At 42.5% G+C, this 22,747-nt stretch overlaps 1 protein-coding gene across 1 annotated transcript; it reads right to left on the reverse strand.

Moving 5' to 3' along the window:
• Window positions 1–3,748: 3,748 nt before the first annotated feature.
• Window positions 3,749–19,539, reverse strand: LOC149070766 (uncharacterized). Its single transcript, XM_089248653.1, has 4 exons — window positions 19,389–19,539; window positions 8,671–8,960; window positions 6,126–6,535; window positions 3,749–4,711 (listed from the first exon to the last, which is right to left on the reverse strand). The coding sequence occupies exons 2-4, from the start codon at window positions 8,956–8,958 to the stop codon at window positions 4,564–4,566; spliced, it is 846 nt and encodes a 281-aa protein (XP_089104779.1). The 5' UTR covers window positions 8,959–8,960; window positions 19,389–19,539; the 3' UTR covers window positions 3,749–4,563.
• Window positions 19,540–22,747: the final 3,208 nt, after the last annotated feature.

Below are 22,747 nucleotides of genomic sequence, written 5' to 3' on the forward strand. Positions count from 1 at the left end.
AAAAGGGTGGTTGATGACGTAAGAAACCTTAAAACACCCCCCCCCCCTTGTCAGCAAAACACTGATCCCCTTCCCCCCTTAGTCAACAAAAGTCAGCAAAACACTGATCCCCTTCCCCTTTGTCAACAAAAGTCAGCGAAACACTGATCCCCTTCCCCCCTTGTCAACAAAAGTCAGCAAAACACTGATTCCCCTTCCACCCTTGTCAACAAAAGTCAGCAAAACACTGATTCCCCTTCCCCCCCTTGTCAGCAAAATTTCGTCAGCAGCTTAAAATATTTCGTATCTTCAAAAAAGGGTGGTTGATGACGTAAGAAACCTTAAAACACCCCCCTTCCCCCCTTGTCAGCAAAACACTGTCCCCTTCCCCCCCTAGTCAACAAAAGTCAGCAAAACACTGATTCCCCTTCCCCCCTAGTTAACAAAAGTCAGCAAGACACTGATCCCCTTCCCCCCTAGTCAACAAAAGTGAGCAAAACACTGATCCCCTTCCCCCCTTAGTCAACAAAAGTCAGCAAAACACTGATCCCCTTCCCCTTTGTCAACAAAAGTCAGCGAAACACTGATCCCCTTCCCCCCTTGTCAACAAAAGTCAGCAAAACACTGATTCCCCTTCCACCCTTGTCAACAAAAGTCAGCAAAACACTGATTCCCCTTCCCCCCCTTGTCAGCAAAATTTCGTCAGCAGCTTAAAATATTTCGTATCTTCAAAAAAGGGTGGTTGATGACGTAAGAAACCTTAAAACACCCCCCTTCCCCCCTTGTCAGCAAAACACTGTCCCCTTCCCCCCCTAGTCAACAAAAGTCAGCAAAACACTGATTCCCCTTCCCCCCTTGTCAACAAAATTTCGTCAGCAGCTTAAAATATTTCGTATCTTCAAAAAAGGGTGGTTGATGACGTAAGAAACCTTAAAACACCCCCCTTCCCCCCTTGTCAGCAAAACACTGTCCCCTTCCCCCCCTAGTCAACAAAAGTCAGCAAAACACTGATTCCCCTTCCCCCCTTGTCAACAAAATTTCGTCAGCAGCTTAAAATATTTCGTATCTTCAAAAAAGGGTGGTTGATGACGTAAGAAACCTTAAAACACCCCCCCCCTTCCCCCCTTGTCAGCAAAACACTGATCCCCTTCCCCCTTAGTCAACAAAAGTCAGCAAAACACTGATCCCCTTCCCCCCTTGTCAACAAAAGTCAGCAAAACACTGATTCCCCTTCCCCCCTTGTCAACAAAAGTCAGCAAAACACTGATTCCCCTTCCCCCCTTGTCAGCAAAATTTCGTCAGCAGCTTAAAATATTTCGTATCTTCAAAAAAGGGTGGTTGATGACGTAAGAAACCTTAAAACACCCCCCTTCCCCCCTTGTCAGCAAAACACTGTCCCCTTCCCCCCTAGTCAACAAAAGTCAGCAAAACACTGATTCCCCTTCCCCCCTTGTCAACAAAATTTCGTCAGCAGCTTAAAATATTTCGTATCTTCAAAAAAGGGTGGTTGATGACGTAAGAAACCTTAAAACACCCCCCCCCCTTCCCCCCTTGTCAGCAAAACACTGATCCCCTTCCCCCTTAGTCAACAAAAGTCAGCAAAACACTGATCCCCTTCCCCCCTTGTCAACAAAAGTCAGCAAAACACTGATCCCCTTCCCCCCTAGTCAACAAAAGTCAGCAAAACACTGATTCCCCTTCCCCCCCTTGTCAGCAAAATTTCGTCAGCAGCTTAAAATATTTCGTATCTTCAAAAAAGGGTGGTTGATGACGTAAGAAACCTTAAAACACCCCCCTTCCCCCCTTGTCAGCAAAACACTGTCCCCTTCCCCCCCTAGTCAACAAAAGTCAGCAAAACACTGATTCCCCTTCCCCCCTTGTCAACAAAAGTCAGCAAAACACTGATTCCCCTTCCCCCCTTGTCAACAAAATTTCGTCAGCAGCTTAAAATATTTCGTATCTTCAAAAAAGGGTGGTTGATGACGTAAGAAACCTTAAAACACCCCCCCCCCTTCCCCCCTTGTCAGCAAAACACTGATCCCCTTCCCCCTTAGTCAACAAAAGTCAGCAAAACACTGATCCCCTTCCCCCCTTGTCAACAAAAGTCAGCAAAACACTGATTCCCCTTCCCCCCTTGTCAACAAAAGTCAGCAAAACACTGATTCCCCTTCCCCCCTTGTCAACAAAAGTCAGCAAAACACTGATTCCCCTTCCCCCCTTGTCAACAAAATTTCGTCAGCAGCTTAAAATATTTCGTATCTTCAAAAAAGGGTGGTTGATGACGTAAGAAACCTTAAAACACCCCCCCCTTCCCCCCTTGTCAGCAAAACAATGATCCCCTTCCCCCTTAGTCAACAAAAGTCAGCAAAACACTGATCCCCTTCCCCCCTTGTCAACAAAAGTCAGCAAAACACTGATCCCCTTCCCCCCTAGTCAACAAAAGTCAGCAAAACACTGATTCCCCTTCCCCCCCTTGTCAGCAAAATTTCGTCAGCAGCTTAAAATATTTCGTATCTTCAAAAAAGGGTGGTTGATGACGTAAGAAACCTTAAAACACCCCCCTTCCCCCCTTGTCAGCAAAACACTGTCCCCTTCCCCCCCTAGTCAACAAAAGTCAGCAAAACACTGATTCCCCTTCCCCCCTAGTCAACAAAAGTCAGCAAAACACTGATTCCCCTTCCCCCCTTGTCAACAAAATTTCGTCAGCAGCTTAAAATATTTCGTATCTTCAAAAAAGGGTGGTTGATGACGTAAGAAACCTTAAAACACCCCCCCCCCTTCCCCCCTTGTCAGCAAAACACTGATCCCCTTCCCCCTTAGTCAACAAAAGTCAGCAAAACACTGATCCCCTTCCCCCCTTGTCAACAAAAGTCAGCAAAACACTGATTCCCCTTCCCCCCTTGTCAACAAAAGTCAGCAAAACACTGATTCCCCTTCCCCCCTTGTCAGCAAAATTTCGTCAGCAGCTTAAAATATTTCGTATCTTCAAAAAAGGGTGGTTGATGACGTAAGAAACCTTAAAACACCCCCCTTCCCCCCTTGTCAGCAAAACACTGTCCCCTTCCCCCCTAGTCAACAAAAGTCAGCAAAACACTGATTCCCCTTCCCCCCTTGTCAACAAAATTTCGTCAGCAGCTTAAAATATTTCGTATCTTCAAAAAAGGGTGGTTGATGACGTAAGAAACCTTAAAACACCCCCCCCCCTTCCCCCCTTGTCAGCAAAACACTGATCCCCTTCCCCCTTAGTCAACAAAAGTCAGCAAAACACTGATCCCCTTCCCCCCTTGTCAACAAAAGTCAGCAAAACACTGATCCCCTTCCCCCCTAGTCAACAAAAGTCAGCAAAACACTGATTCCCCTTCCCCCCTTGTCAACAAAAGTCAGCAAAACACTGATTCCCCTTCCCCCCTTGTCAGCAAAATTTCGTCAGCAGCTTAAAATATTTCGTATCTTCAAAAAAGGGTGGTTGATGACGTAAGAAACCTTAAAACACCCCCCTTCCCCCCTTGTCAGCAAAACACTGTCCCCTTCCCCCCCTAGTCAACAAAAGTCAGCAAAACACTGATTCCCCTTCCCCCCTTGTCAACAAAATTTCGTCAGCAGCTTAAAATATTTCGTATCTTCAAAAAAGGGTGGTTGATCACGCAAGCAACCTTCAAACCCCCCCTCATCAAAAGTCAGCAAATCAGAAACCCCCTCGGTGCTGACGTAATACTTTAATGACCCCCTAAGACATGTAAATTACACAATGGAGAAAATCCACACATAGTCTTTTTCAACGATCAACGTTTTAATAATCGATTACATGCTAATACTGTACAACACGTCATTATATATATTTTTGTTACACTTCAAATTAATATATACTTCCAAAACGTTCTATGAATCTGGCGAATGATATCCACAGAATGCTTCGTAACGGTCTAAACCGGTGTTTCCCAAAGTGGGCAATATTGGTGGGCGATGGAATATTCCAGGGGTCGATAGAAGATACGGATTTAACATATGATCCTATGGGGTGACTTGAATTGGGGGCGATGAGAGATAAAAACTTCTGGAGAAGGGGAGGCGATGGAATAAAAAGTTTTTGGGAAACTATGGTCTCTTAAACCAGGGGTGGCCAGCAGCTGGCCCGTGAAGTGATTTTGTGCGGCCCGCGACGTGGTAAAAGTACCGTGTAAAAATTACATTTGTGATCATTATTTGAACTATCTGGGTTTAATTAATTCAATTAATAATGGAGCGGCTTATACACCGAAGTTGCACCACCGATGCGGCCCGCGACGCTATAGCTGACCATTATGTCGGCCCGCGAACAGAAGAGAGTTGTCCACCTCCTGGTCTAAACCATACTGCTCTGTACCGCGACAGATGACGCCACCACCATCCGGTGATGTTCAGACTATATATATATATATATATACTCGCGGTCACGTGGTCGGATCGAAGCCAGCTTTCGTCGGGAATGCGCACGTCTGAAGTGTTCGTGCATCTCATGAACGAACCCAGGGTGCACGCGACAGTTTAATACGTACTTGGTAAATGTGTACTTTCAGGTTAATGCTAAAAAATCATGTCATCACGTTATTTCGGCGGAACTGTGATAGAGCACTTCGAGTACATTCTGGCACAGTCTTGACCGGAGAGTCCAGCCCGTGATGCTTTCAGAGCATCCTTCAGGATATTCGAGGTCATCGACGAAAGATTGAGCTTATCCACCTTGTTTTCCAACCTGTACAAATAGACAGAACAAAACCGGTATGAGTAAGTTGACCATATTTGTTTCATATAAAAACGGGACATTTGCATGGTAAGCGGTGAAGTTGTTAATGGATATAAAAAAATTTATAAAAAATCGGGGAAGTCAAAAATCTGGTGAAATACCGTAATACCAGTAAAATACGGAGTAAAATACGTAGCAATAAATTTGTTTGGCAAAAGATTACGTGGGATTTTCTTTCACTGCCTCAATGGACCATTCAGAATTGAAGTAAGCCGGACAGAAAAAATACGGTAAAATACGGGACATACAGGGAATTTTAATTTGTCAGGAGATTATACGTCTGGTTCACTGTCGATGGGCTGCACGCAATTCAAGTGAGCTCCGTTGAAAAAACGGTACATTCAAAATAGTTTAGTTATTCAGAAATACGGGACATATGGAAATCTTATAATCTGTATATTGAAAATTTTACTCAGCAGGCGATTATGCGTGATTTACGGTCGATTGGTCATCGAGAATTTAAGTAAGCTTTGTTGAAAGAAAAACGGGACGTATCAACAAAAGCAGAAATATCTGAATGTCCCGTGAAATTTGAACGTGTAGTAACCCTGTGTGTAAGACATTTTAATCATCAGGAGATTATGTGTGATTCAATTAGTAGGTCATTAAAATGACGAGAAAGTTTTGCCGAAAGAAACGGGACGTATAAATAAAATCCAGACATTCAACCATCCCGTAATATACTGGAATGCGCCGTAAAATACGGGATATGTAGTAACCCTAAATCCATTTGACCGGAGATTACGTATTATTCACTGTCTATGGGCCACTGAAAATACCAGTGAGCTTCGTTTAAAAAAAAACGGGACAGTAAACAAATAATCCAGACAGTTAAAAAACTATCGGATTATCCCGTAAAATAGAGAACCTATATGCTGACCCTAAAAACATATTTTTTTTTACTTGGTAGGAGATTACAAATGTTTCACTGTCGGTGGGTAATTAAGTAATGTTTGTTGGGAAAAAAAACGGGACATTTAGAACAAATTACGCAGCCGAATGTACGGGAAAATACAAATAATACGGGACACTTTGTATAAGAAAATTTTTTCTTCTTACTCATTGCTGATGGGCCATTGAGAATTCAAGCAAGCTTCGCTGAAAATACGGGACGTATAATAAATACGGGAAGTGTGGGAAAAATTTTATTTGACAGGAAATTATTTGCGATTGACTGAAGATGGGCCATTGAAAATGCAAATAAACTTCGTTGGAGAAAAAACGGGACAGATAAAAGAAATCCAGTCTGAATTAGTAGGATTTCACTTAAAATACGGGACTTATAGCGGTCTTATTTATAAGGCATTTGATTTGGCAAGAAATTCACTGTTAATGCGCCATTGCGGGACCCATTTTAACGTACCTCAGAGTGTCCATCATGGCGCGGAGCCTGTTGCTGATCCTCGGGTTGTAGGTCTGCTGGAACCTGCATACCGACTGTCTCCGGCAGTCGGGCTCGTCGCTCATGAGCTGCTCGATGTCCTCGTCCCGTTGGTACAAGACCCCGACTCCCAGCTTGAACATCTCGTGGGCCGCGTGCCACATGAACTCGCTGGCTTTCGGTGGCAACGATCTCGGTCGTTGGCGTTTTTCCACGGATGGTTTCGGCTCCGGCTCTTCCGCTTCCAGTTCGGGCTCGTCCAGAGATCGCTTGAAGAGGTATCTATTGGGCGCCTTCGTCGTCGTGCCGGGACCATCCACGACGATGCCCCCGGAAGGTGGTGGCCTCGAGAAAAGATTTGGCATGTTTGGTATTATAGTTTTCAGCCTGTCCTGGAGGGGAAAAATGCAAATCAGTATGCTGAAGATGGCCCAGTGAAAATTCAAGTAAGTTTCATGGAAAAAAAAACGGGACGCTTAAAACGTTTGGGACAGCTAAAAACACACTAATGTCCCGTAAAATAAATTACATATAGTTATGCTATATGCGTTTAATACATTTTATTCCAATGATAATTCAAGTACGCCTCGTTGAAAAATAACGGGACGTTTAAAATGATCGAGACGGCTAAAAATACACTAAATCACTTGAATATCCCGTGAAATAAGGGACATATGGTTACTCTATACACATGTAAAATATGTGTGTTATTCCAATGAGAATTCAAGTAAGCCTGACTGAAAGAACAGGGCGTTCAAAATATTCGGGGAGGTTATACATAAGCTGAATGAGCAGAATGTCCCGTAAAACGGGACATATCGTGACTACATACAAATTAAGAAATTTCATTCCAATGATAATTTACTCGTAAGCCTCCTGAAAAAAAAATTGTGGGGGGGGGGACGTTTAAAACGTTCAGGTCGGCTAAAAATACACCAAATTAACAGAATGTCCCGTAAAATACGAGATACATAATTACCCGACGCACGTTCTAGAAATTTTATTCCAACGGCAATTCAAGTAAGCCTCATTGAAAAACGGGACGTTCGAAAAACGACGGGACGCCTAAAATACGCCAAATCACCGGAATGTTCCTCAAAAGGCGGCAAATAAAATACGGGACATAGTAGTAACCGTATTGAAAAGAAATTTTATTCTTCAGCAGAACGGAAACATTTGTCAGTTTTGAACCAAATACAGCCATCCTCCGACTTACAGACTTTTCGAGTTACAGCCCGAAATAATTGGCGAATCCTCCCCTTCCTCTATGATCGAACTAGGCGACATTTTCCAGAAATTACTTGACCAGAACTAGACTCTTCCTGCTCTTCCCATCTTCGTCCCGTTTTCACGTGTTTTTGAGGGATATATATACTGCATAAGATTTATTCATGTGCTCCATCTGCGCCTATGTTTCTCAACCTGGATCTCGTACGGACTCCCTTCGGACCAGGGGCGTAGCCAGAAATTTCGTTCGGGGGGGGGAGGGACCAAAGTGACAGAACAATGGATTTGGCCATCTTTTTCCCTTTTTTCGGTCATTTTCTCACATTTCGGGGGGTGGGGACCAGACCCCCAAGTCCCCCCCCCCGCTACGCCCTTGCTTCGGACCCAGGGATATTCAAAGGGCCACGGGTCATTGCCATCTAGAATGTGGGGTCATTCCCGGGTTCGCTTTAAGCGTTTTGGTCCTCGGGCGAAATGTGACCTAGTGCATTCTACTTTGTTGAAAGCACCAGCCTAATAATTCACATGCTTACTTTCTAAAAATCATAGTGACAAATCTCATTATCACGGGGGCCCTCCCTGTGCACCTGGGGCCTCCAAACCGTACCCGGATGGGCTCCTCATGCATCCAGACGGCCCTACCGCTGGGAGAAAAAGAGGCTAATTCTCGCCCTATGCAGAGCTGCGTTTGTTTGAGCTTGCTTGTGCCAATTCGTAATATAGCATATAGATAGGACGAAGTGGGAGCCCCTTAGACCAAGATTTGGGCCCCAATGGACAAGAAGTGGTTTTTAAAGAAAGTACCGTTAACTATTTTGAAGGCTTCGGGGAAAACAGTGATATTGAAGGTATCAGTGGAAAAATTCGTGAGTTATCACCGAATTGGCGTGATTTCAACTTCTATACCATGTTCGAAACGGATCGTATTCGTAAGTCGGGTAGTTGGTATTTAGCTCAGGCGCGGGTCCGGGACGATGTGTCGGCAGGGCCGTCTTAAGAGCATCATGGGCCCCCGGGCCAAGTGATTTTTCCGAGGCTCTACCTGGCAAATTCCCGAAAAATTCAGCTACTTCTGGTTTTTCTAAGACCCCTTTTCTCTTGAGGCCTCCCGGACCGTGCCCGGGTGGGCCCATGCGTTAAACGGCACTGTGTGTCGGGAGATGCGAATTGTGACATCCCGTATTTTATGGGACACACAATTTTCCCCTCCCCCCATATTATTCGGTACTTGGGAGGAGCGATCGCCCCCCCCCCCGGATCCGCGCTTGGTGTAGCTCAGTCAAGTACATCAGATACTCACCTGCATCGCCATGGCAAGAGGCATCGCTATGGCAGTGGCCCCGGGCACCGCGAACAGCAGCGGCAGAAACGGCAGCATAACTATGAACCTCGTGGCCGCCAACGAGAACTGCGACGGCAGGAGTTGCCTGGACTCGGTTGGCGACAGCAGGGCCGACCACAGGTCCAGCGGGTCGCCACCACTGGCTCCTCCCGTTCGTCCATCGTCACCTTGCGTCCGGACCAACAGGGAACTCGCCGACAAGATGGCCGCCACCAGTAACAACGTCGCTATCCGTGAGCCTTGCATCTCTGGAAACGGGACACGCAAATCATTATGAGAGTATCAAAAACCACATTTGATGTTCAAGATGGTGCTCAACGTTAATTGCGTAATAAATGCTATTACGGGGGTCCCTCGTGAACCAAGGGCCGTCTTAAGAGCAATGTGTGCCCCCCCCCCTCCCGGGCAGAATGATTCTTCTGAGGCCCTCAACCTGTTTAAAAATGCCTACCCATCAATTTACATGACTGATCTCGAAAATTTCAACCAGACCTCGTTTTCATGAGGCCCCGTGCCGTGCCCGGATGGGCCCCATGCCTGGTGAACCGAGGGCAACCAGGTTGCACTTTTATGAATGTTCCCGTCGTAAGCGTTTAACTCGTCCATTCAGCTCATGTATAAACTGAGAAAGAAAGATAGGCCCCCCCACCCCGAGACTTCCATCGACCCCCTGTCGTTGCCAAATGCAGTAGCGTCGTCGGCCCCTGGATTCACTATGTTTTGCTGTGCTTTCTACGCTTTCCCAGCATTGCGTGGGTCTTCTACGCACTTCAAAGGTGACGTATGTGATCTGCGCATTCCAAGAAGTTGCGTAATAAGGGACCGTTCAAGTATTACGTCAGCAAAGTTGCAGCCATTTTTGACCCCCCCTTTCAGCAAAATTCGTCATCAGCTCTGCCCGTCTGAAACCTAACGCATATTGGTGGGATCAGAGACGTAACAGGGGGGAAGAGGAGGCGCATAGCGGGGCTCGTGCCCCCCCCCCCCCCCACGATCGAAAATGTATTTTTTTCAATGCAAAATACTGTATATTTTTTGCATTGAAACCCCCATAAGAACCCCCCTAGTGGTACTGGGACACTTGAAGGGGGAGAGCCGCGGAAGAAAATTGAGAAAGGGGTCCGTGACAGGTGGTTCGGAGGGCTCCAGAGAACTGAGAAGAAAAATTAAGGTGTGAAGAAATGAAGAAATAAAGCTTTTATATTACTGACCGGACCCTTACAGGATCCAACGGAACTACCCATGAAACCAGGGCCATTTTAGGGCATGGACCCACCCGGGCCTCCACGCCTACATTCTGCAGCAGGTTCCCTAGGATGGGGGTTTTTCGCAGGCCCCTGTATATCAAGTTTACAGTGTGAAAAAACAAAAAATGATGAAAACCATATCGGGTTCCCTTCCCCCCATCCACGGGCTGCAGCTCTGTCAGTCCCACTCTTTGAGGGGGGGGGGGGTCTCATGTCCATAAGTGACCCCACTTCATGATATTTTGTATAGTACAATAAATTTTGAAAATAAGTAGGGAATATGTAGGCTGTTTATTTCCACTTGAGTGTGAGACTACCCAGGGCCGTCTTAAGAGCATCATCGGCCCCCAGGCCAAGTCCTTTTTCTAGTACTTGGTAAATTCTAGAAAATTTTAGCCGGATCACATTTTTGTGAGGCCCCACTTCTCTTGAGGCCTCCGGGCCGTGCCCGGTGGACCCATGCGTTAAGACGGCACTGGGACTACCATAGCATCACTTTACCTAGGGGGCCCATGATGTTGAAACGGCTCTGAATCTAGAACTCGGACTAGCGGGGAGCTCAATAAATTCTAGGCCAGTGGGTCTGGAGGTCAATCTTATTTGCAAAATTTTCGTTCAGTATAAATTCACTGAAAAATCCAATACGTATAAAGGATCTTGCTTTACCCAGAATCTTCGTCGAAGGTTCTGGGGGGAGCATGGGAGCATGAGACATGGGAGCCACGAGAAAAAAACACGTGGTTCAAAGGGGGCCACGGGCAAAAAAAGTTTAAGAAACACTGCTCTAAGCCATATAATGATAAATCGCATAAAGGCCCGTGGACCAAATATGGCCCTATGGGTCATCTGATGCGGCCCGCCCTCCTCAAACCTAATTTTGTAAAAATGAACTAAGCGGCAAATTTACAGATCGCTTAAGTGTCCCGTGGTACAATTCCAGAGCAAATAAGCGGCCACTTGAGCGCTCCGTGACAAATTTAGAGATCCCTTGAGTGACATGTGACGTAGTTTTAGAGCACTTAAGTGGTCCCCCCCCCAGTGCGGTTCCCGCGGTTATGTGTAACCCATGTTACCCGCGGCACATTCTGAGATTATTTAAGTGATCCGTTGCATGTAATTACGGATCACTTGAGTGATGCGTGGCGCAGTTCCAGAGCACTTAGATCCGCGAAAAATTTAGAGATCACTAAAGTGGCTCAGTAGGGCGCTCATGAATAGGAGGGATGTCACTTCAATTGCCCACAAACCATCGAAAGGTTTTTCTCGTTTTTGGGGCACCGAGTAAGATGTCATTAAAAAGATTTCATACTTTCATAAATCGTGGTTGATGACGTAAGCATTATCCAAACCCCCCCCCCCACACTTGTCATCCAAAGTTTGCAAATCGGGAACCCCCTTCCCCTCCATCGATGATGACGTAATACTTGAACGGGCCCTAAGCCTTCAACGCATTTTTTATAAGAGTACGTAACTTTTTTGTTGCATTTCTGCGGATGCGTCTACCTGTTAAGCATTTCGTAGGGGATACGCAGGGTTTTTGAGCATCTTTGGAAATATGTAGGCTTCGCACGCTTCGTGTTCAGAGAGCATGAGTCATTGATAAGGCTTTCCCATTTCCGCTGAATAATGTTCAGAAAACCCTGAACATTGTTAGGCGGCGGGTCAAAAAAAATCGAATAGAAAATGCTCGGTTTCATTCTTAAGAACGTCTGTTCGCGTTGTCCCAAAGTGATCCTTCTACTTTTCCGTTGTTTAGTGGGTGCGTCCTGGATTGGAGTATGCTGCCAGGTTTTGGAGACCATACTCACAGAGGCAAGGGCGTAGCGAGGGGGGGGGGGGACTTGGGGGTCTGGTCCCCCCCCCCCGAAATGTGAGAAAATGACCGAAAAAAGGTTAAAAGATGGCCAAATCCATTGTTTTGTCAGGTTTGGTCCCCCCCCCCAAAATGAAAGTGGCCCCCCCCCCGAACGAAATTTCTGGCTACGCCCCTGCACAGAGGGACATAGACTTGCTCGAGAGCCACGAGTGCTCTTGGTGACCCCACCGGGCTTAAGCTGTGAAGAATCATTTTTCCACGGATACGCCGGCTTCTTACGCATTTCTAGGGATACACAAGCTATTTCATTTTTGTGGACACACGGGCTACTTCATCTTTAGGGGATACGCAGTCTTCTTACGCCTTTCAAACAGGTACGTACGCCGAGTGCCGTAACCAGCCGTTACTGTGCCCCGTGCAAGAATTTACATTTAGCTTCCACCTTCGGGCCCAAAATGGCCCATTTAGGCGACTCTGTTTACGAGCGATGAATTGCATTACGTGCAAAAATTTTGCTATTTGTTTTATTTATTTTCACGTCATCACAACTGGGCTGATGGTTTTTTTTTGCTTTCGCCCACACATGTGTTATGGAATTGTGGGTAATATGCTCCCCTAAAGTCTCTCTGGTAAGCGTGCCTCACTCGGAAAATTAACACGCGTGCGAGAGTGTGAATATTTACGATGCGGAACTACATGTAGCATTGCAGCTATGCGTACATGCGCTCGAAGATTTTTTTACATTTTACTTGGAGAAAACTGTGGGGTGATTGTATTATTGAACGTGACTTTGAGGAGGGTTTGCTCATGAACAAGAGCCACTACTTGTAGAAGAGATTATGTGCTTGGGGAAAACCATGGACTGCAGGTGCATGAGGATGACATTCAAGAACTGGTGATGGAAAATGTCTAGAAGTTTACGGTATATAAAGTGATGGGTCTCTCATGAACGCACCAGCAAGAGTTTATGGAAGTTATCTCAGCTGAGGAAGACAGAAGTAAGTATTTCCTCACATAAAATGAGATTAGAGAGATGTGTAGAATGTGTGGAAACCTGTGCAAACCTCTGTAGAAAAAGAACCACCCAAATAAAGCTGTAGCAATGTGCAAGCAATGTGCAATCTCTCCAACGAACACTGCAATTTCCCATTTCCCAGAAATCCTAAAAAAAGAGGCAAAAGCAAGTGTCATTGGATAAGGTTCTTTTTCCGAAATTCAAGCAAAACGCGCGAATACGTTTGCAAACAACAATGTGAGTCTTTAAATCGTCCTAAATCAGTGATTCCCAGCGTGGGCGTTAACGCCCCCCTTGGGAGCGATGGAAAGTTCCAGGGAGGCGGTGGAAGCTACGGGTATAACATAGGATCCTATGGGTTACATTGCGTTAAGGGGGGGGGGGAGGCGATGGGAGATGAAAATTTCTGAAGAAGGGGGCGAGATGGGACAAAAAAGGTTGGGAAACAATGTTCTAAACCAGCGGTTCTCAACTTTTTTTGACTAGCGGAGCCCTTTTCAGTGTATAATTTGTATGGCGGAGCCCTGTTTAACTCGAGGAGCCCGTTTTAGTGTATTATTTAGCTTTTAGTGTAGGCAATACCCCCTTTAGGCCACTTTTTTTTTGTTTAATTATGAAATTTATTGATTTATTTTATTATCCTCGAGTGGCCGCGGAGCCCCTGGGAAGTGCACACGGAGCCCCGGCTGAGAACCGCTGTTCCAAACGATAGTAATCCTCTCTCTCGTCTCATGGAATAAATTAATTTGTAAACATTATTGTATTTTGTATGTTTATTTATGACGTTATTTACATTTTGCATATCTTATCGAATTGCGTATAATTATTATTGTGTTTGATTATTGATTGAATGCCGTTTTTTTATTAGTCATTTTTATACGAATGAATAGATGTGGAACGAATTATCCGAGTTCCTATTATTTCCTATGGGGGAAGTTTGTTTGATTCGAATAACGAGCTATTCGGATAACGAGCACGTTGGCGGAACGAATTAAGCTCGTTAACCGAAGTTGCACTGTACTTCCATAGAAGGGGTTTGTTGCATTACGGAAGTTTTGGACTCCACAGCTGTACATGAGGTCGGTTCCGCAAACGGGCGAGAACGCCGATGATAATGTCGGCGAGGCCTTGGCCTAATCCACCGGAACCATCGCCTAATTTAAGGCCGCATAATCAGCGAAGATATGAATATTTAAAGGGTTCTCGGGAAGTCCAGTTCCAGATAACGGATTGCGTTAAGAACCCCCACTAATTGACATGCCGTAAGCGTTATGTTATGTTACGTGAGCGTTTCATTACAGCTGCGTGACCGTCACCGAAAGAGCCCTCGCTTCTCTCTCTCTCTCGAAGGGTTCGACGAACTCCAATGGGCACCTTGACCTTCTTTCCTTTTTTGTTTTTGCCCAGACGAACAGAAACAGAAACTTGTTTCGGTTTTCTGAGAGAGACGATGACTCTTTCCTTTATTGAGGCATTTATTGCCCGCGGGCTGATCGATCACTTTTGATGCAGTTGGCCCGGTATGTGTGCCGATCGGTTTCCATGTGAGATTGTGAATTATTCATGATCTTCCCCCCCCCCCCCGCACCACGAGCAGGGTTGTCTTGTAACGGTTGGGCGGGTCACTGGGACCCTGGGCGCAGATCCCGGATCAAACAGGGAACGAAAGTTACTAAAAAAGCTTCCGTTGATCCTGAATTTTCCATTACGATATTCTAAAACTTCTTAAAATTCTGAAATCATTCCTTTTGATTTTCATTGAAATTCTGAAATCATTTCTTAGATTAATTCTGAAATCATTTCTTATATTAATTCTGAAATCATTTCTTATATTAATTCTGAAATCATTTCTTATATTAATTCTGAAATCATTTCTTATATTAATTCTGAAATCATTTCTTATATTAATTCTGAAATCATTTCTTATATTAATTCTGAAATCATTTCTTATATTAATTCTGAAATCATTTCTTATATTAATTCTGAAATCATTTCTTATATTAATTCTGAAATCATTTCTTATATTAATTCTGAAATCATTTCTTAGATTAATTCTGAATTTTCATTGCGATTCTGAAATCATTTCTTAGATTAATTCTGAATTTTCATTGCGATTCTGAAATCATTTCTTAGATTAATTCTGAATTTTCATTGCGATTCTGAAATCATTTCTTAGATTAATTCTGAATTTTCATTGCGATTCTGAAATCATTTCTTAGATTAATTCTGAAATCATTTCTTATATTAATTCTGAAATCATTTCTTATATTGATTCTGAAATCATTTCTTATATTAATTCTGAAATCATTTCTTATATTAATTCTGAAATCATTTCTTATATTAATTCTGAAATCATTTCTTATATTAATTCTGAAATCATTTCTTAGATTAATTCTGAATTTTCATTGCGATTCTGAAATCATTTCTTAGATTAATTCTGAATTTTCATTGCGATTCTGAAATCATTTCTTAGATTAATTCTGAATTTTCATTGCGATTCTGAAATCATTTCTTAGATTAATTCTGAATTTTCATTGCGATTCTGAAATCATTTCTTAGATTCTGAATCATTTCTTAGATTAATTCTGAATTTTCATTGCGATTCTGAAATCATTTCTTAGATTAATTCTGAATTTTCATTGCGATTCTGAAATCATTTCTTAGATTCTGAATCATTTCTTATATTAATTCTGAAATCATTTCTTGGATTAATTCTGAAATCATTTCTTAGATTAATTCTGAAACCATTTCTTAGATTAATTCTGAATTTTCATTGCGATTCTGAAATCATTTCTTAGATTAATTCTGAAATCATTTCATAGATTAATTCTGAAATCATTTCTTAGATTAATTCTGAAATCATTTCTTAGATTAATTCTGAAATCATTTCTTAGATTAATTCTGAATTTTCATTGAAATTCTGAAATCATTTCTTAAATTAATTCTGAAATCATTTCTTATATTAATTCTGAAATCATTTCTTAGATTAATTCTGAATTTTCATTGAAATTCTGAAATCATTTCTTATATTAATTCTGAAATCATTTCTTAGATTAATTCTGAATTTTCATTGCGATTCTGAAATCATTTCTTAGATTAATTCTGAATTTTCATTGCGATTCTGAAATCATTTCTTAGATTCTGAATCATTTCTTATATTAATTCTGAAATCATTTCTTGGATTAATTCTGAAATCATTTCTTACATTAATTCTGAAACCATTTCTTAGATTAATTCTGAATTTTCATTGCGATTCTGGAATCATTTCTTAGATTAATTCTGAAATCATTTCTTAGATTAATTCTGAAATCATTTCTTAGATTAATTCTGAAATCATTTCTTAGATTAATTCTGAAATCATTTCTTAGATTAATTCTGAAATCATTTCTTAGATTAATTCTGAATTTTCATTGCGATTCTAAAATCATTTCTTAGATTAATTCTGAATTTTCATTGCGATTCTAAAATCATTTCTTAGATTAATTCTGAATTTTCATTGCGATTCTGAAATCATTTCTTAGATTAATTCTGAAATCATTTCTTAGATTAATTCTGAAATCATTTCTTAGATTAATTCTGAAATCATTTCTTAGATTAATTCTGAAATCATTTCTTAGATTAATTCTGAATTTTCATTGCGATTCTAAAATCATTTCTTAGATTAATTCTGAATTTTCATTGCGATTCTAAAATCATTTCTTAGATTAATTCTGAATTTTCATTGCGATTCTAAAATCATTTCTTAGATTAATTCTGAATTTTCATTGCGATTGAAATTGCAAATGATTTAGAAATAATTTCTTCAATTGATTTAAAAATAATTCCTCTGATTAATTTTGAATAATCCTTCTGAAATGATATCTTTGGGTAATTCTGATTTTCCTGAAGATTCTGAAATAATTTCTTTGGTTTATTCTGAAATAATTTCTTTGGTTTATTCTGAAATAATTTCTTTGGTTTATTCTGAAATAATTTCTTTGGTTTATTCTGAAATAATTTCTTTGGTTTATTCTGAAATAATTTCTTTGGTTTATTCTGAAATAATTTCTTTGGTTTATTCTGAAATAATTTCTTTGATTGATTCATAGGCGGAGATAGACTTGGAAGTCTGGGGGACGTTGTCATTATTGCTGGGGGCACGACGATGATGATTTCAGCTCATCTATACATATATACATTAGATCAGTCGACTTCACCTTTGAAGCTGGGGGGCGTGCCCCGCCCCCCGTATATCCGCCCTTGGATTGATTCTGAATTTTCATTCATTCTAAAAAATTGTCTTTCCATTAATTCAGAATTTATTTTAGTTAGGTTTTCAGACAATTATACGTAGTCATTTAGAAGTATGGTTTTTTTTTGAAAACCTGTGACTTGGAGCAGTGGTTACGAAACTTTTTGAAACACGAACCCCCTTTTGACCAAAAAAATTTGTCAGCGACTCCTACATAAGGTGACCATATGTCCCGATTTGCCGGGACATTTCGATTTTTTTGCCAGTACACATGTGCTGTCCCGAACGCTTGTTTTCGATTTTAACTAGGCGATATTGGCGTCCAAACCAAGGGCGTTGCCAGGGGGGGGGGGGACTTGGGGGTCTGGTCCCCCCCCGAAATGTGAGAAAATGACCGAAAAAAGGGAAAAAGATGGCCAAATCCATTGTTCTGTCACTTTGGTCCCCCCCCCCCCCGAACGAAATTTCTGGCTACGCCCCTGGTCCAAACATAATTAATTTTTTTTGTAATATCATAGATTACTTTGTGTTTTGATGTACTTAGTGGCCCTTATGCAGGATGAAAGTGTAGCGAGAGTGTACGGTCCTTGATTTTCGTATACAGGGTGATTAAGAAAGAATCGTCCCCAATTTCAAAATGATTCTACGCTTGAAATCGACCATTAAGAAAAAATTGTTGATAAAAAAGGTAGACAAATTTTCCCCCGCATATTCACATATTACTTATCATTATATATTCGGTATTTTTCATTTTTAAGAAATGTACAATTTTGAGAAATCGGTGATTCTCTCCAAGTCACCATGTGAAAACTTGATACTGTCCGCGCATGTCAGAAGCACGTATGTACAAATTTCCCCCGTTTTTTATTAGCTGTTTGGATACTTTGTTTGGCTATCTAAGTTGTGCCTGAAACGCACGTGTCCTTATTGAAACACATGTTACAAAACATCTTAGGAAAATAACTTCCATAGAGTAACATGGGTAGAGTAAACATTCAAACGTCATTCCCCACGTTAATTTTTTTTTGCAAGGATATTGCACATTGGTGATTCTGGCACGACGGAGCCGATACATTGATTATTGTGCGAGTAGAATTTGAGGAAATTACATTGTACGGTGATTAGCTCAGCTGAATAAAGGCATTCTTTAGTTTTGCCATATTTTTAAATAAAAAAAAGTTTTTATTTTGGAGAATCGCTCGCGACTCCCCCCCCCCCCCCCAGTGGTGCGCGACCCTCGGTTTGCGCATCACTGACTTAGATCACAAAGAGGTTTGTAGTTTATCTTTTGGCGTCGTTTCAAGTTTGGGATGGGGCAGTTATTTCGAAAATGCCTGCACATCCAATGAAAAAAAAAGAAGAGCATTCTGGGTGCCCGGTTTAGGCCTCCACCTTGGAAATCATTAAAAAAAAGTCGTTGGTATTGTCACGGAAAATCGCAGATTGACGTTGCTGGAGGTAGTTGAGCATCCTATTAATGGTAAGGGTTTCCAAAAATATTCTCCATGAGAAATTGGAAATGAAAAAAGCTTTTGCGCAAGATGGCTGCCGGGGTTGGTCAAGTTTGATCGAAAGCGAAATGAGTGTGTGCGTGTTCGAACCGACACTTTTTTTAAATGAAAATTCGTCGGTATTGAGTCATAACCTTGAAGACTTCTGGCATTGATTTTTCACAGTGGGTGGAACATGGACTCACACGCTGTATACTCGATTCAAAACAACAGTCAAAGCAGTGGCATAGCATGGTTAAACAGGACCAAACGAGGCAGTGGCTGTTTCACACGCTGGATAAATGATGGCCAGATTTTTTGGTGAGGAATCTCAACGGAAACTACGCGTCCCGCCAAAGAACCCTGCGTTTGCTAATGTAATGTCGGTGAAAATTAACCATCCCGTGAATGGGCCCTGCGTTTGAAAAGGTGGCCATGAGCCTTATCGAACGTGCGTAGAGCAGTTAGTCTATCTATCAAGTGCAGAACAGTTTCTCAAACTTTTTGTTCCATCGCCCCTTCTTCAGAATTTTTTTTTTCTCTCAACGCCCCCCAACTCAAGCAAACCCATAGGATCCCATGTTATACCCATAGCTTCTATCGGTCCCCGGAGCGAAATTGCCCACTTTGGGAAACACTGGTGTAGAGTATGGTGACGTACCAAAAACGAATCCATACTGATGTTATTCTCGAACGCCCAGCGTAACTTTCACTGATCTCATCCAAATGGAATTCCCAACAACCCCGCACACAGTTCCGGTCCATCTCCACGGATAGTTTACCTCCACCTACCGGGCCTACCCCACACACACACACAGACGAAACTTTTTTTTTTTAAAGCAATATAATCAATAGACAAATTCGAAATCGAACTTACCTTCGCACAGAGAGCATAGGCCGACCTTGACGCATTCGAGATTGACACGTTGACCCACTAAGGAAACCAGTGACCATCGCTTTTATAATCCGGAACTTCGGACCCGTTTTCTCCATTCGAGGGGAAGACTCGACCCAGTTTCGTTTTTCCATCCATGGACCCCATCCCCTCAAGGAAGGATGCGAAGTTTTCCTCTAAGATGTTCATTCACCACCAGACATCTATCTATCTATCTCTAATAAGAGTGAGAGATGAAAGAAAAACGGGGTTACAGAAACGAAAATCAAGGGTATCAAAACACGTTCGCATCATTTTTATGCGGGACAACATCAGATTTCTCCACATTTTCGCTTCAGAAAAGGAACGATTATATACGTTCTCTATTATACCGTCGGGGTTTTCACTATTGAGGGAGAAAGAAAACTTATTATCGTTTTCCGCCAGCGACCTCGTTCCATACGAAATTTGAAGGTCGAATCTTCTCTGCTGTTTTTCTGGGGTCTATCCAACTGTAATTTTTCGTCTGTCCAACCGCATTAAGTCCCCTTGGGGGGACAGATCGAGGACTATGTTCTGGGGCTGGTGGTGGTGGCTTTGTTTTATGGGGGATGCTGCCTAAGGTGTTGCTTCAAAATTATCAATTTCGACTGAGATGGGCGTAGATATGTCGACTAAGTATGTACACGCAAGTATAGTTGGCTTGCGTGACTACGCATCTCTCTATGCTTCACGAATTCCCATGAGGGTACGAAAGTGACCTATGCATCTCTTCTATAGGTAGAGCCCAGAAGTTTAGGCAAAATGCCATAAATGTCAAAATGTCAAAATCTCAAAATCATGTCAAAATCTCAAAATCATGTCAAAATCTCAAAATCATGCCAATAATGCCTCAAATGTCAAAAAAATAAATTTTTTGCCTATTTCTTCGAACTTTTTTGGTAAAAACGAACTGTGTTTGTTCCCTTTGAAATTTTCCTGCCATAAATGCCTATTCCGACACAGTTTTAAGTTTATATTAGTGAATTTTGCAGGCCATAATCTGTAAAACTTAGATATTTCAAGCACCGAGAACAAAATAATTGTCTTCCCCCCCCCCACCACCACCACCACAGCCCCATTTAAACGTGAATAAGTGATAGGGAACTTGGTGTTGTCGTGCATTTACTTCGCTTTGACGGGATGGTGTTAGACGTGAATGATTTTGTTTCGGACGAACCGCAGCCCGTGTTAGAAAAACAGAGGAAAATGAGAAATTTGTTTCTCCAAATGCTTCACATAACATGTTTCGCCAAGGAAATTGGGGACTGCATGACATGTGTATAGTCGACCGAGAGGTTTTCAGTTGACGTCATGGCACACACAAGGAGGGGGTGGGGTAGGAGCAGACAGGGCCCTGGACCCCCATGTTTTGGTTTTGTTTTTACATCAGAAATGAACTGAAAACAACCATGTCTATTTATTTTACATACATGTTTAGTATTCGATTAAATTTACCAGACTCGCCCTCGGGGAGGGGGGTGTGCGACATGTGAGGCTGAACAGGGCCCCGCGTTTGAAGAAGTCCCGCATGTGTGGTAATATACATATATATAAAAGTTAAAATTTTTTTACAACAATAGAACAAGGCAGCTATGTTTCAACTACAGAAATGATAATTGCAGTCGAGACGCTCGTTATAACGACCATTCCATTACAATGACCGGTGGGATAAGTCCTAAATATTTTCACAGAACTACTATCATGTATGTTTTACTTTCGGTATGACGACCTTCCCAATATGACGTCCGTTTTCGATGGGACGAAAGGGTTCTGTAAGGTTCTCCCTCATCGGGAAGGAGCATGATGGGATTGAAAAACGTGGGTGGGGTACATTATAGTTTCTGGTTATTTTTTCTTCCTACCATAAATTGTCTTTTTTGGTGCCTATTATTGGAATTTTTAGTGCTTTTTGCCTGTTTATTTCGGCCATTTTTGATCCCGTATTTCACTGAGGTACACAACCTACGCATCTTTACGGACACATAAGGGTCCTACATATTTCACGAGGATACAGAAGCGTCCTGTGCATCTCCATGGGCCCGTAAGAGTCCTTACATATTTTACAGGTGTACACAAGCAAACTACGTATCTCTCTAGGCAACTTACTTCACGTGGGTACACAGGTGGCCTACGTTTTCTCAATAGCCCCGTTTACAGGTGCTAATATTGCGGCAGCGTTGGGAGTTCTACCGCAATATTAGCACCTGCTTGACGACTTTGTTCCTTCGTAAGGGGTCATTCAAGTATTACGTCAGCATCTACTGGTGGGGGGGAGGGGGTTTCCGGGTTTGCTGACTTTTGATGACGGGGGGGGGGGGATGATGAATAATGCTTACGTCATCATCCACCCTTTATTAAAAATATGAGATATTCTTAATGGCATCCTACTGGGCGTACCAAAATCGAGAAGAACCTTTCGCTAGTTTATGGGCATCTGAATGAACATATTCTTCCTATTGATAAGTCCCCTATAGAATCAATCACTTTAGCGATCTCTAAATGCCCCCACTGATCCTTCACGTGAGCTGGAAATGTGTCCGGGCTGCTCAAGCGATCTAGAAATGTGTCCGGGCTGCTCAAGCGATCTAGAAATGTGTAGCGGGCCGCTTAAGTGCTCTGGAACTGTGTCGCGCGTCACTCAAATGATCTGTAACTATGCCACTGATCATTTAAACAATCTGGGAATATCCCGCGGGTAACTTGAATGATGTAGAACTGCCCTGCGGGCCGCTTAAGTGCTCTAGAACTGTGCCGCACTCCACATAAGAGATCGCTAAATGTGCCACAGACATCTTAAGTGTTCTGGAACTGCGCCGTGAGTCACCTCAAGAGATCTCTAGATATTTCTCGGGTCACTTAAGTGGTCCGTGAACGTGCTACAGGAACACTCGAGTGTTCTGAAAATGTATGAAATGTTTTTTCATACATTTCTGAAATGTTCACGTATTTTTAACTAAGCGATCTGTAAATGGGCCGCTTAGTTCATTTCTACTAAAATTGGGATTGAGGTGGTGGCGGACTATATCAGATATTCCGGAGGGACACATTTGGCCCGTGGGCCATAAGTTTGGCATTTGTGGTTTAGAGGGTGGGTCGCAATGAATGAATTTTTAAGAAGCGTCCCCCGCGTGTTTTTATTATGCAAGTGTTAACCAACCCCGATGTCCGATTTTGAAAGATTTAAGGGACAAAAATCTCTGTCATGTCTAGGGTGGCCATACGTCCCAAATTTCCTGGGACATTCACGTGGTTTCGGCCGTCCTGACTGTTTTTTGGGGAAATGTCCCAGTTGTTCACGTATTTTTAACTGAGCCTACTCG

This window comes from Pholcus phalangioides, unplaced genomic scaffold, assembly GCF_987345545.1.
Source record: "Pholcus phalangioides strain wild (caught in Gottingen) unplaced genomic scaffold, Ppha-v1.0 ptg000020l_1, whole genome shotgun sequence".
Lineage (NCBI taxonomy): Eukaryota > Metazoa > Arthropoda > Arachnida > Araneae > Pholcidae > Pholcus > Pholcus phalangioides.